The sequence below is a fragment of the Esox lucius genome, chromosome 14, assembly GCF_011004845.1.
Source record: "Esox lucius isolate fEsoLuc1 chromosome 14, fEsoLuc1.pri, whole genome shotgun sequence".
Lineage (NCBI taxonomy): Eukaryota > Metazoa > Chordata > Actinopteri > Esociformes > Esocidae > Esox > Esox lucius.
Genome location: NC_047582.1, coordinates 36,300,571 through 36,313,224, shown reverse-complemented (window position 1 = coordinate 36,313,224; position 12,654 = coordinate 36,300,571). Strand labels below are relative to the sequence as shown.

At 44.2% G+C, this 12,654-nt stretch overlaps 1 protein-coding gene across 1 annotated transcript in view; it reads left to right on the top strand.

The window, feature by feature from the left end:
• kiaa0930 (KIAA0930 ortholog) overlaps positions 1-11,297 on the top strand; it is a 37,524-nt gene extending 26,227 nt beyond the window's left edge. Inside the window, exons 3-10 of the mRNA XM_029125291.2 lie at positions 438-542; positions 644-721; positions 1,109-1,210; positions 2,098-2,238; positions 2,386-2,574; positions 5,278-5,437; positions 8,587-8,742; positions 9,053-11,297. Coding sequence (XP_028981124.2) covers positions 438-542; positions 644-721; positions 1,109-1,210; positions 2,098-2,238; positions 2,386-2,574; positions 5,278-5,437; positions 8,587-8,742; positions 9,053-9,093 — 972 coding nt within the window. The 3' untranslated portion in view covers positions 9,094-11,297. The remainder of the gene's footprint in view (positions 1-437; positions 543-643; positions 722-1,108; positions 1,211-2,097; positions 2,239-2,385; positions 2,575-5,277; positions 5,438-8,586; positions 8,743-9,052) is intronic.
• The last annotated feature ends 1,357 nt before the right edge of the window (positions 11,298-12,654 follow it).

Genomic DNA, 12,654 nt, shown 5'->3' with positions numbered 1-12,654 from the left:
ATTTTTTTTAACCCCTACATTCAATATCTGGTGTACCTTTATTTGCAGTGATAACTTGGAGTAAACGTCTCCAAAACACCTTTCTTTTGGTGGTTGGCAGTGTTGGGATTTCACCAAGCATAGTGTTTTTGATTGTGACTAAAATTTCAATATCTGTCCAGAGATCAGTCCCGGAGTTCTCTGGCAAAGTTGATTCTTTCAGTTTGGTTCTGTTTTGTCTTCATCAGAACCTCCCTTAACTGTCCAGTTTGGTTCTGTTTTGTCTTCATCAGAACCTCCCTTAACTGTCCAGTTTGGTTCTGTTTTGTCTTCATCAGAACCTCCCTTAACTGTCCAGTTTGGTTCTGTTTTGTCATCAGAACCTCCCTTAACTGTCCAGTTTGGTTCTGTTTTGTCATCAGAACCTCCCTTAACTGTCCAGTTTGGGTCTTTTCTAGGTGGAAGTGGAGGTCTACAGGAGAGACTCTAAGAAGCTTCCAGGTCTGGGAGACCCTGACATTGACTGGGAGGAGAGTGTTTATCTCAACCTCATTCTCATGAAGGTGTCTCTCTCACTCACACACACACACACACACACACACAGAGCGCTAGAAACAGCCATAAATTACTTGACTGGTGTTCATGACTGTTGCCTGTCTTCCAGCTGGACTATGTTGTGACCTGTGCGGTCTGCACACGCTCAGATGCAGGAGACATCCACATCCACAGGAAGAAGTCTCAGGTACAAGACAATCCCACAGGAACACAGGCTAGCCGATTCCATAGGAACACAGGCTAGCCGATCCCATAGGAACACAGGCTAGCCGATCCCATAGGAACACAGGCAAGCCGATCCCACCGGAAACACAGGCTAGACGATCCCACCGGAACACAGGCTAGCCTATCCCACCGGAACACAGGCTAGCCTATCCCACCGGAACACAGGCTAGCCGATCCCATAGGAACACAGGCTAGCCGATCCCATAGAAACACAGGCTAGCCGAACCCATAGGAATACTAATGCTATGGAGAGACCAGACTCTACAGGTAAGCTAACAGGACATTATCCAGTAATTCTCTCTCTCTCTCTCTGTCCCTGTATACCCCTCCCCCCGCTCTCCCATCACAGCAAGTGTATGCATCGCCAAGTAAACACGCCATGGACAGTAAAGGGGAGGAGTCTAAAATGAGCTACCCCAACATCTTCTTCATGATTGACAACTTTGAGGAGGTAACCATAGCAACCTCCCTGGTCTCTTTCCTCCCTCACCCGATCGGACACCTCAGAGTTTGTGATTGGCTACTGTTGTGTCCAATGGGGCACCTGAGAAGCGGTTAATATAGAAACATGTTAGTCCATGAACAACATGGCAGGTCACTGCAGTTCTAACCGATGTCCTGGTTTGAGCTGCATCAACCTGAGAGTGTCAATGTGTTTCTCCTGGAATTAACGGTCAGGAGGACAACGTTGTTTGGGTTCGCTTTCTCAGCTGAACCCCATGACTCAGCAGACATACATAAACATATGCCAAATACTCTAACGTGTGTGTGTCTGTCTGTGTGTCTATGTGTCTATGTGTCTGTGTGTCTATGTGTCTGTGTGTCTATGTGTCTGTGTGTCTGTGTGTCTGTGTGTCTATGTGTCTGTGTGTCTGTGTGTCTGTGTGTCTGTGTGTCTGTGTGTCTGTGTGTGTCTGTGTGTCTGTGTGTCTGTGTGTCTGTGTGTCTGTGTGTCTGTGTGTCTGTGTGTGTCTGTGTGTGTCTGTGTGTGTGTGTCTGTGTGTGTCTGTGTGTGTCTGTGTGTGTCTGTGTGTGTCTGTGTGTGTCTGTGTGTGTCTGTGTGTGTGTGTGTGTCTGTGTGTGTCTGTGTGTGTCTGTGTGTGTCTGTGTGTGTGTGTCTGTGTGTGTGTGTCTGTGTGTGTGTGTCTGTGTGTGTCTGTGTGTGTCTGTGTGTGTCTGTGTGTGTCTGTGTGTGTCTGTGTGTGTCTGTGTGTGTCTGTGTGTGTGTGTGTGTGTGTGTCTGTGTCTGTGTGTGTGTGTGTGTCTGTGTCTGTGTGTGTGTGTGTGTCTGTGTCTGTGTGTGTGTGTGTGTGTGTGTGTGTGTGTGTGTGTGTGTAGGTGTTCTGTGACATGACTGTTGGGGAGGGGGAGATGGTGTGTGTAGAGTTGGTTGCCAGCGATAAGGGCAACGTGTTCCAGGGAGTCGTGTTCCAGGGGTCGATCCGCTACGAGGCTCTGAAGAAGGTCTACGACAACCGAGTAAGAAAACGTCCCCTTCAGACACACACTCCCTGGAGGACTGTACAGTTCACACCCATTGAGCCGTAATGATCTCAGGCATGCTGGTTAGGGTTTTGGTGAAATGGAAGAGGGTTAAAGATGGTATGACCTTTTGTTGTGGTGTAGGTGAGCGTGGCGGCTAAGATGGCCCAGCGCATGTCGTTCGGCTTCTATAAGTACAACAACATGGAATTCGTCAGGATGAAGGGGCCTCAGGGCAAAGGTCACGCAGAGATGGCGGTGAGCCGTGTTCCTACCGGAGACACGTCCCCCTGTGGCACAGAGGAAGACCAAGACTCACCTCTACACGAGAGGGTTAGTGGAACACACACACACAACACGCATGCATGCACACACATACATACAAACACAACACAACACACACAAGCGCCAGAACATCCATAAGCCTGGTTTATCCCTGGTTCAAACATGCTGTCTGTTTAACACTCTGATAACATATCATAACTGACAGACACAAATGGCATGATAACATCAATACTCACAACTCATCATGACATATCACTACAGACACAAACATAATGATAATGGAGGGCGGGGATAATGAAGAGCGGAGGGCGGGGATAATGAAGAGCGGAGGGCGGGGATAATGAAGAGCGGAGGGCGGGGATAATGAAGAGCGGAGGGGGGGAGATAATGAAAAGTCCACATCTGGAAGTGAGAATCTGGATGGAAATTATTTCATAATCTCATCTGAGGAATGACCCAGAAAATGTCCTGTAGGTTATGAAACAGTCCCACTTCAGAAATAGACAGACAGGAAGACACGGGTGGCTGGAATGTGTTTGTGCGTACGAGTGGAACTGCGTAGATCCACAAAACGGGGTCAGCATCAAATATTTATGTTGAATTCATATTTTATTCGCTTTGATGTCCCAGATATGGCCTCTGTGTGTTGGACTCTTTAGCTGGTGTTTAGTCTGATGGCCACTGGAGTGGTCATGTCAGTGTGTGTTTGTCTTTTACCAGTGTCCATGATGAGATGGCTGGTACTGTTGTGACCGTGTGTTATGTTATGGTTTGACATTTGACCTCATAGCCGTTTATCTAAGTGGGTCAATACTCCGTCTTCACTGTTTTTTGTCTCGTAGCGACCATGTTAATTAAAAGCATGTGCCTAACTATCATGTTGTTAATATTATTAGTCACTACAGTGTTACCTCATAGTAACTATAGTATGTTGTAATTATCATTAGTTATTGCAGTGTTACCACATAGTAACTATAGTACAGTGGATGGAAAGTTTACACACCCCTGTTAAAATGCCAAGTTTTTGTGATGTAAAAGAATGAGACAAAGATAAATCATGTCAGAACTTTTTCCACTTTTAATGTGACCTATAATGTGAACAATTCAAATGAAAAAACAAACTGAAATCTTCAAGGGGGGAAACATTTAAAATAAAAACCTTACAATAACCTGGTTGCATAAGTGTGCACACCCTCTTATAACTGGGGATGTGGCTGTGTTCAGAATTAACCAATCACATTCAAACTCATGTTAAATAGAAGTCATTACACACCTGCCATCATTTAAAGTGACTCTGATTAATCACAAAGTTCAGCTGTTCTAGTAGGATTTTCCAGACATTTTCTTAGTTGCGTTTCAGAGCAAAAGCCATGGTTTATAGAGAGCTTCCAAAGCATCAGAGGGATCTCATTGTTAAAATATATCAGTCAGGAGAAGGGTACAAAATAATTTCCAAAGCTTTAGATATACAATGGAACACAGTGAAGACAGTCATCATCAAGTGGAGAAAATATGGCACAACAGGGACATTACCAAGAACTGGACGTCCCTCCAAAATTGATGAAAAGCAGAGAACACTGGTCAGGGAGGCTTCCAAGAGGCCTACAGCAACATTAAATGAACTGCTGGAATTTCTGGCAAGTAATGGCTGTGTGCTACATGTGACAACAATCTCCCGTATTCTTCATATGAATGGGCTATGGGGTAGGGTGGAAAGACGGAAGCCTTTTCTTACAAAGATAAACATCCAAGCCCGGCTGAAGTTTGCAAAAACAATCATCAAGTCCCCCAAAATCACATGGGAAAATGTGTTATGTTCTGATGAAACCAAGGTTGAAGTTTTTGGCTATAATTCCAAAAGGTATGTTTGGCTCAAAAACAACTCTGCACACATCCAAATCCACAAAAGCATGGCTTCACCAGAAGAAGATTAACGTTTTGGAATGGCCCAGACAGCCCAGACCTGAATCCAATTGAACATCTGTGGGGTGATCTGAAGAGGGCTGATCACAGGAGATGTCCTCACTATCTGACAGATTTGGAGAGCTTTTGCAACGAAGAGTGGGCAAATATTGCCACGTCAAGATGTGCCATGCTAATAGACTCCTACCCAAAAAGACTGAGTGCTGTAATAAAATCAAAAGGTGCTTCAACAAAGTATTATTTTAAGGGTGTGCACACTTATGCAACCAGTTTGAGTTTTACATTTTCTATTTTTCCACCACAAAGATTTTAGTTTGTTTTTCAATTGAATTGTTCAAGTAATTGGTCACATTAAAGGTGGAAAAAGTTCTGACATGATTTATCTTAGTCTCATTCTTCTACATCACAACCTGGCATTTTAACAGGTGTGTGTAGACTTTTTATATCCACTGTATGTTGTAATTATTATTAGTCAGTACAGTGTTACCACATAATAACTATAGTATGTTGTAATTATTATTAGTTACTCCATTTATTACAGTATGTGGTGTTATGTCAGTGGTTGCTTTCTCTTCCTGCTTTAATCCAATGTGTACAGTAGGCAGCTGCCAATCCATTATGGCATTATGGACTGGAAACAGGTCTTGTTTTATCCTTATAAAAGCAACTTAAACAGTATATTAGTGTTCTTCCTTTTGGGTGGATTGGAGATCTTCTGATGGCTGTATGAATGTTCTCTCTGTAGCAGGTTTGTTGTGATTGGCTCTCTGAGCATTCTCTACATAATACATTGTTCTGATTGTCTACCTGTGTGTTCTGTTTGATCAGGTGACATCCTTCAGTACCCCTCCCACCCCAGAGAGGAATCGTCCCTCGTTCTTTTCCCCCTCTCTCCGTCGAAAGGTCCCCAGGAACCGCATTGCTGAGATGAAGAAAAGTCACTCAGCCAACGACAGTGAAGAGTTCTTCAGGGAAGAGGATGATGAGGGTACGAGACAGCTGACTGTAATCTAGATCTTGACCTGGCAGTGAAACCTAACTTTCCAAAGTGGCCCCAAAAGATTTTGAGCCTAAGTAGCTCTAATCGGCAGGTAGTTTAGCAGTTACAGCATCTCACCAGTAACCCAAATGTTGCCATTCCAACCTGTCTGTCTGACTAGAGCAAGACTGTTACACTCACTAAAGCCCTGGTGGGTTAACGGACTGTTACACTCACTAAAGCCCTGGTGGGTTAACGGACTGTTACACTCACTAAAGCCCTGGTGGGTTAACGGACTGTTACACTCACTAAAGCCCTGGTGGGTTAACGGACTGTTACACTCACTAAAGCCCTGGTGGGTTAACGGACTGTTACACTCACTAAAGCCCTGGTGGGTTAACGGACTGTTACACTCACTAAAGCCCTGGTGGGTTAACGGACTGTTACACTCACTAAAGCCCTGGTGGGTTAACGGACTGTTACACTCACTAAAGCCCTGGTGGGTTAACGGACTGTTACACTCACTAAAGCCCTGGTGGGTTAACGGACTGTTACACTCACTAAAGCCCTGGTGGGTTAACGGACTGTTACACTCACTAAAGCCCTGGTGGGTTAACGGACTGTTACACTCACTAAAGCCCTGGTGGGTTAACGGACTGTTACACTCACTAAAGCCCTGGTGGGTTAACGGACTGTTACACTCACTAAAGCCCTGGTGGGTTAACGGACTGTTACACTCACTAAAGCCCTGGTGGGTTAACGGACTGTTACACTCACTAAAGCCCTGGTGGGTTAACGGACTGTTACACTCACTAAAGCCCTGGTGGGTTAACGGACTGTTACACTCACTAAAGCCCTGGTGGGTTAACGGACTGTTACACTCACTAAAGCCCTGGTGGGTTAACGGACTGTTACACTCACTAAAGCCCTGGTGGGTTAACGGACTGTTACACTCACTAAAGCCCTGGTGGGTTAACGGACTGTTACACTCACTAAAGCCCTGGTGGGTTAACGGACTGTTACACTCACTAAAGCCCTGGTGGGTTAACGGACTGTTACACTCACTAAAGCCCTGGTGGGTTAACGGACTGTTACACTCACTAAAGCCCTGGTGGGTTAACAGACTGTGATTCACTATGGCCATGAAACGACAGTGGAACGAGAGACAAGAAAGAGCCATAGAGATGATCATGGTCACAATCTCTGAAACAAACTAGAAATGAAGACAAATTGACTAAACAAAATTACTTGTTTATTATTTCTTAATGTGAAACTTATTATTTCTTTTTTTTAACTAATTGTAGTCTGGATCAAAGCAGCAACAGCAAGCATACAAAAAACTGCTTTCAGAATATGCGTAGTGATATACAGTTTGGTCTGGAAATATTTGGACACTGACACAATTTTCATAATTTTGACTCTGTACGCCACCACAAAAGATTTGAAATGAAACAACTGAGATGCAATTGAAATGCAGACTTTCAGCTTTAATTCAAGTGGTTGAACAAAAATATTGCATCAAACGTTTAGGAATTGTAACCATTTTCATACACAGTCCCCTTATTTCAGGGGCCCAAATGCAATTGGACAAATTAACACCATCATAGTGTTCATTTTTAATTATTTGTAGAGAATCCTTTGTAGGCAATGACTGCTTGAAGTCTGGAATGCATGGACATCACCAAACGCTGGGTTTCCTCCTTTGTGATGCTTTGCCAGGCCTTTACTGTAGCTGTCTTTAGTTGTTTTTTTGTGGATTTTTCTGCCTTAAGTTTTGTCTTCAGCAAGTGAAATGTATGCTTGATTGGGTTGAGATCAGGTGATTGACTCAGCCATTGCAGCATATTCCTCTTCTTTGCCTTAAACTCCTGGATTGCTTTCACAGGATGTTTTGGGTCATTGTCCATCTGTAAAGTGAAGCGCCGTCCAAACAACTTTGCTGAATCTGAGCAGAAGATATATCTCTATACACTTCAGAATTCATCCGGCTGCTTCTGTCTTCTGTCACATCATCAGTAAACACTAGTGACCCAGTGCCATTGGAAACCATGCATGGCCATACCATCACACTGCCTCTACCATGTTTTACAGATGATGTGGTAGGCTTCAGATCATGAGCCGTCCCAAGCCTTCTCCATACTTTTTTCTTCCCATAATTCTGGCACACATTGATCTTCATTTCATCTGTGCAAAGAATGCTGTTCCTGAAACAGGCTGGCTTTTTAGATGTTTTTGGCAAAGTCTAATCTGGTCTTTCTATTCTTAAGGCTTATGAATGGTTTGCACCTAGTGGTGAACCCTCTGTATTTGCTCTTGTGAAGTCTTCTATTCATGGTAGACTTGGATAATGAAATTGCCTACCTCCTGGAGAGTGTTCTTCACTTGGCAGGATGTGGTGAAGGGGTTTTTCTTTACCATGGAAAGGATCCTATGATCATCCACCACTGTTGTCTTCCGTGGACGACCAGGCCTTTTTGTGTTGCAGAGCTCACCAGTGCGTTCTTTTTTTCTCAGAATGTACCAAACTGTTGATTTGGCCACTCCTAATGTTCCTGCTTTGATGGACTCCCGTGTGCCAAAACACACAGTGCATCACAGTTTGGCAAAGTGTGCAGTTCTTTTAAGTTAAACTATCAGTGCAGCAGGTTTCAGCAACACAATGCAGCGTCATTTGCCAAAGAATAAACAGCAATTATTGAAAATGTTGTGACCCATGAGAATGTGAAGCAGACTGGACTGCTGGCTACACATGAGCCCTGTGGCCTGTGGCCCTGTGACCTGTGGCTGTTGACCAGGTGACAGCAGAAGCTCCATCTAAGGGCCCTATTATTGTGGGTGGGGCAATTGATCTGCTTCTAACCTGGCCCCCCCGCTCCTATGCCCTTGCCTGCAGTGGGAGCAGGCTCCTAATGGTGTTTCATAGTGAACAAAAGGAAGAAGCAGATATTTGCTGGGGTGAATAAGCCCTTGTGTTAATTAGCTGATATTGCGATTCATTTTTGACTTGACATCATGATAAATCCAATGTCGCTATTTCGGGACATGCCTGGAGTCTTAATGTATAACGTGTTACCTGTGTCAGTGTGAAAAGCTAACCTCTAACCTCTACTACTGTATCCTTCTATGACCTCTGACCTCTACCACTGTATCCCATGCAGACATGTGTAACCAGTCTAATCTTCGCTCTCGCTCCCTTTCGGGGACCGGCCGCTCCCTGGTGGGGTCCTGGCTCAAACTCAACCGTACAGAGGAGTACTTCCTGCTTTACTCTCATCTGACCTATGTGACCCTTCCGCTGCACCGCATCACCACAGGTCAGAGGTCATACACTGAAATGGCACTTATTTCCCAGTCTCTGTAGCCTGTTTGTATTGGCTCCATTTTCCTGTATTTACAAAATGGTTTATAACATCCTACACAGGAGCCCTAAATGTCTCTTAGTAGTTGGTGAGGATTCAAAACAAGTGTGCCAAAATATATAAAGAGGTGAAATTGGAGATTAATGTAGAAGATAAGTGGTTTGAGCAATAACAGAAGTTTTTAAAAAGTTGAACGACCGTATTGAGTGTTCCTTTCCATATGTTCTGACAAACTGCTGATTTTGTTTTGGTTGTTTGTTATCAGATATCCTGGAGGTGAGACAGAAACCCATCCTGATGACATAGCAGATCAGATCTCTAGTCCACTTTACTGCCCCAGAGCCCAGAACCTCCTACAAAGTGCCTACTTGCATCAGGCCCTGACAGACAATACAACACTACCATCTAGTGGCAACATGGGGAACTGCAACAACTACCACCATGTATCTGGTGGTGAGGGAGGAATAACAGCTACATTACTGTCACCCAGTGGTGACATGAAAAACCACTGCAACACTACCACCACCTGGTGGAGAGACTGTGGAATTTCAACCAAACCTGGAGTTAACAGCAAGAGAGCACCAAAAGGGAAACCCTTGGAACAATGAAAACCAGCCAATCAAGAAGTGCCTCTACCCTCAGTCATGTTTCTGTTTTATCAGGATTCACAGTCTGTGCAAAATGGTTGCTAGGGTAACAGGCATAGCAAGACATTCTGTGATTTAACATGTTGGGATCACATGACCTCTAAGTGATGCACCATTGGCTGAACTCTGCCCAGGAAGGAAAAGGACTTAGAATGTTTCTGGATTAATCTTAAATGGTACCCTATTCCCTTTAGAGTGCACTATTGTACCACCCTAGTCCCTTTAGAGTGCGCTGACGTTGTCTGGTGAACTATGTGGTTAACCCTGACATAGAGCTCTATTTAGATATGTATTTTTTACTGAATAGACTGAAAACATTTCTCATTTACAGCTACAACCCGGGGAAAGTTCTAGACACATACCCGAAAACCAAATGTAAGGAAGGGAATAGGATGCATTTTAGGATGATGCCTCTGGTCTCCTGTAAATATCCTGCTGCTGAACTCACGGAGAAGCCTTGAGAAAGGTTACACATCTTCTGACGCCACAAAGCTTCTCTCTGTTTTGTTGTATGTTTCTGTCTGCGACGCTTGCCGTGTGAGGGCAGGGTTAAAGGGACTGTGTGTCTGAATTGGTCCCACGTTTTGGGCTGTCTTGTCAGTTTCTTAGAGTGCCAATCACTCATGGACATTTACTCTCTGCAGCCCAGTTCAGCTGACCGGACCCTGGAGAAATCTATAAGGGACAGACTGAATTATTTAGTTTAATAGCAGTTTAACCCTTGCTGGAAAAATTTAATTATGATCCATGTTTTAAAAAAAAAACAATTGACTTAAAAATAAGGCTGGAGTAAGGTGAGTAAATGTAGAACCTCGTTCTTGTTCCACGTTATGGTTCCACTGGTCATATAACAGGGATGAAAGTGTTAGTAAGAAACTGTCATAAACATCTACCTGACCCCTCGTCCCTAAAAACCTACTCCAACTGACCCCTCGTCCCTAAAATCCTACTCCAACTGACCCCTCGTCCCTAAAAATCCTACTCCAACTCACCCCCCGTCCCTAAAAACCTACTCCAACTCACCCCCCGTCCCTAAAAACCTACTCCAACTCACCCCCCGTCCCTAAAAACCTACTCCAACTGACCCCTCGTCCCTAAAATCCTACTCCAACTGACCCCACGTCCCTAAAATCCTACTCCAACTGACCCCTCGTCCCTAAAATCCTACTCCACCTGACCCCTCGTCCCTAAAATCCTACTCCAACTGACCCCTCGTCCCTAAAATCCTACTCCAACTGACCCCTCGTCCCTAAAATCCTACTCCAAATCATTGAGAAAACGTTGGAACATTTAAACCATGAATCCTTCCATCTTCGTAAAGGGAGGGGTTGGACGAGTGCTTGCGTTGAACACAATAGAGATCTGAAATATGATTACCGATGAGGACAATTGGCCTAACCCCCTCTGATCAACAGAAAATGGATGTCCATTGCAACGAGACCAGAGAATTTCTTCTGTATTCAAACAGGCTCCTCATTTGCGTCTAACCGTTAATGAAACAAAGCTTATGCTGTTATTCAATCTAAACCGCCATCATTGTAATCAGTTTATTAACAATATTTATCCCTTAAGTGTTAATATGCTACGCTAACAACATTCCTCCTGCCAGCGCACGTAGTCCTCTGAAGTGAAAACACCTGTGAGGGAGGTCGGACTGGGGGCCTGTAGGTTTTGATACCTTAACCCAGTCAGATACTGGATTCCATCTGACAGCAGGTTATATGCATTGAAGCTTTTCCGATTGAGCCAACATTTGCAGCAATTACCATGAATGGTAATCTCTATGGAGGGCAATCTCTGCAAACACTGCTTTCTTAAAAGGAAAAATATGTAAGATTTCTACTGTACTACTACCATAAAAAAGCAAACATGACCAGAATACATCTGCAGTTTTAAAATAATGTTTCAATCTTCATCGACAACATTTGTGACAGAAATCCCCCATTTAAATGTTCTCATCAGTCCATGCATTAATTTATAATCTCTTAAGTGACTTCTGACCCTCGCAGTACTAGCCTTCCCAACCTAACCCACCCTGGACTAGCTAGTACTACACAGGTCAGTACTATCCTTCCCAACCTAACCCACCCTGGACTAGCTAGTACTACACAGGTCAGTACTATCCTTCCCACCCTGGACTAGCTAGTACTACACAGGTCAGTACTATCCTTCCCAACCTAACCCACCCTGGACTAGCTAGTACTACACAGGTCAGTACTATCCTTCCCACCCTGGACTAGCTAGTACTACACAGGTCAGTACTATATTTCCCACCCTGGACTAGCTAGTACAATACAGGTCTTGTTCAGTAGGGAAAGACGAGACGAGCCTGGTTGGAGGCATGATTCTACACCGTGCCCCTTTATATTATGGAGTTGTTCCTCACCATGACAACATGCAGATGTTGTATCCACCTCCACCAGTCCGTAGTATGTCCATGTTGTTTTGTTTTTTTTCTTCAGATAAACATACGGACAATGGTGCTACTTCAGTTGTGTCTGAGTGAAGACAACTGTTCCACCCAACGTCTTAGAAAAGACTCCCCTCAGCCGGTCTTCACTACCGTCACAAAGCACTGTAATTTGAATGTATCTGCTCTGTACAAATAAGGGCCCTAACATGGCACCTAAGTCCCTATTTAGTGCACATTAGTGCACTATTTAGGTTATAAAGGTGCCATTTGGGACACGCAAGACTGCTGTAAGTACTATTAGAAATGGGACAAGCAGAGGTGGGCAGCGTTACATTACTAATGCTGTGATAGTTTAGAAGCAGCTTTCCCGTGACCCCCCCCCCCAGTGGACCCCCACCGCCCCCACCCTCTTTGCTTTTCAGAATGGACGTGTGCATGTCTGGTTCACATTTCTGTTGTATTATTTATATATCTACATGTTCCTGTACTTATTTATGAATACACATTACCAGAAAAAGTCATTTCTCAATTGTCGTCGTGTTTAAACAGTAGTATCTTAGAGGTTATTTTAAGGCCACTAGATGGGACCTTCCCACAACCCAGTCAGAAGCAGTCCATTTTACTCAGTTTTAAAAAGCGCTTTGTGGAAGGCTTCTTTTACTGCTTCCAATCCACAGTAAAACAATGACAATCTCACTTGACAGACGACATGAGACACCAGTTGATGTGTGCATCGATTTATTCCCATCAACCAAATGGCTACGAACATTCAGAAGGGCGGCCGGCGATGGCAGGCGTCACCTCAGC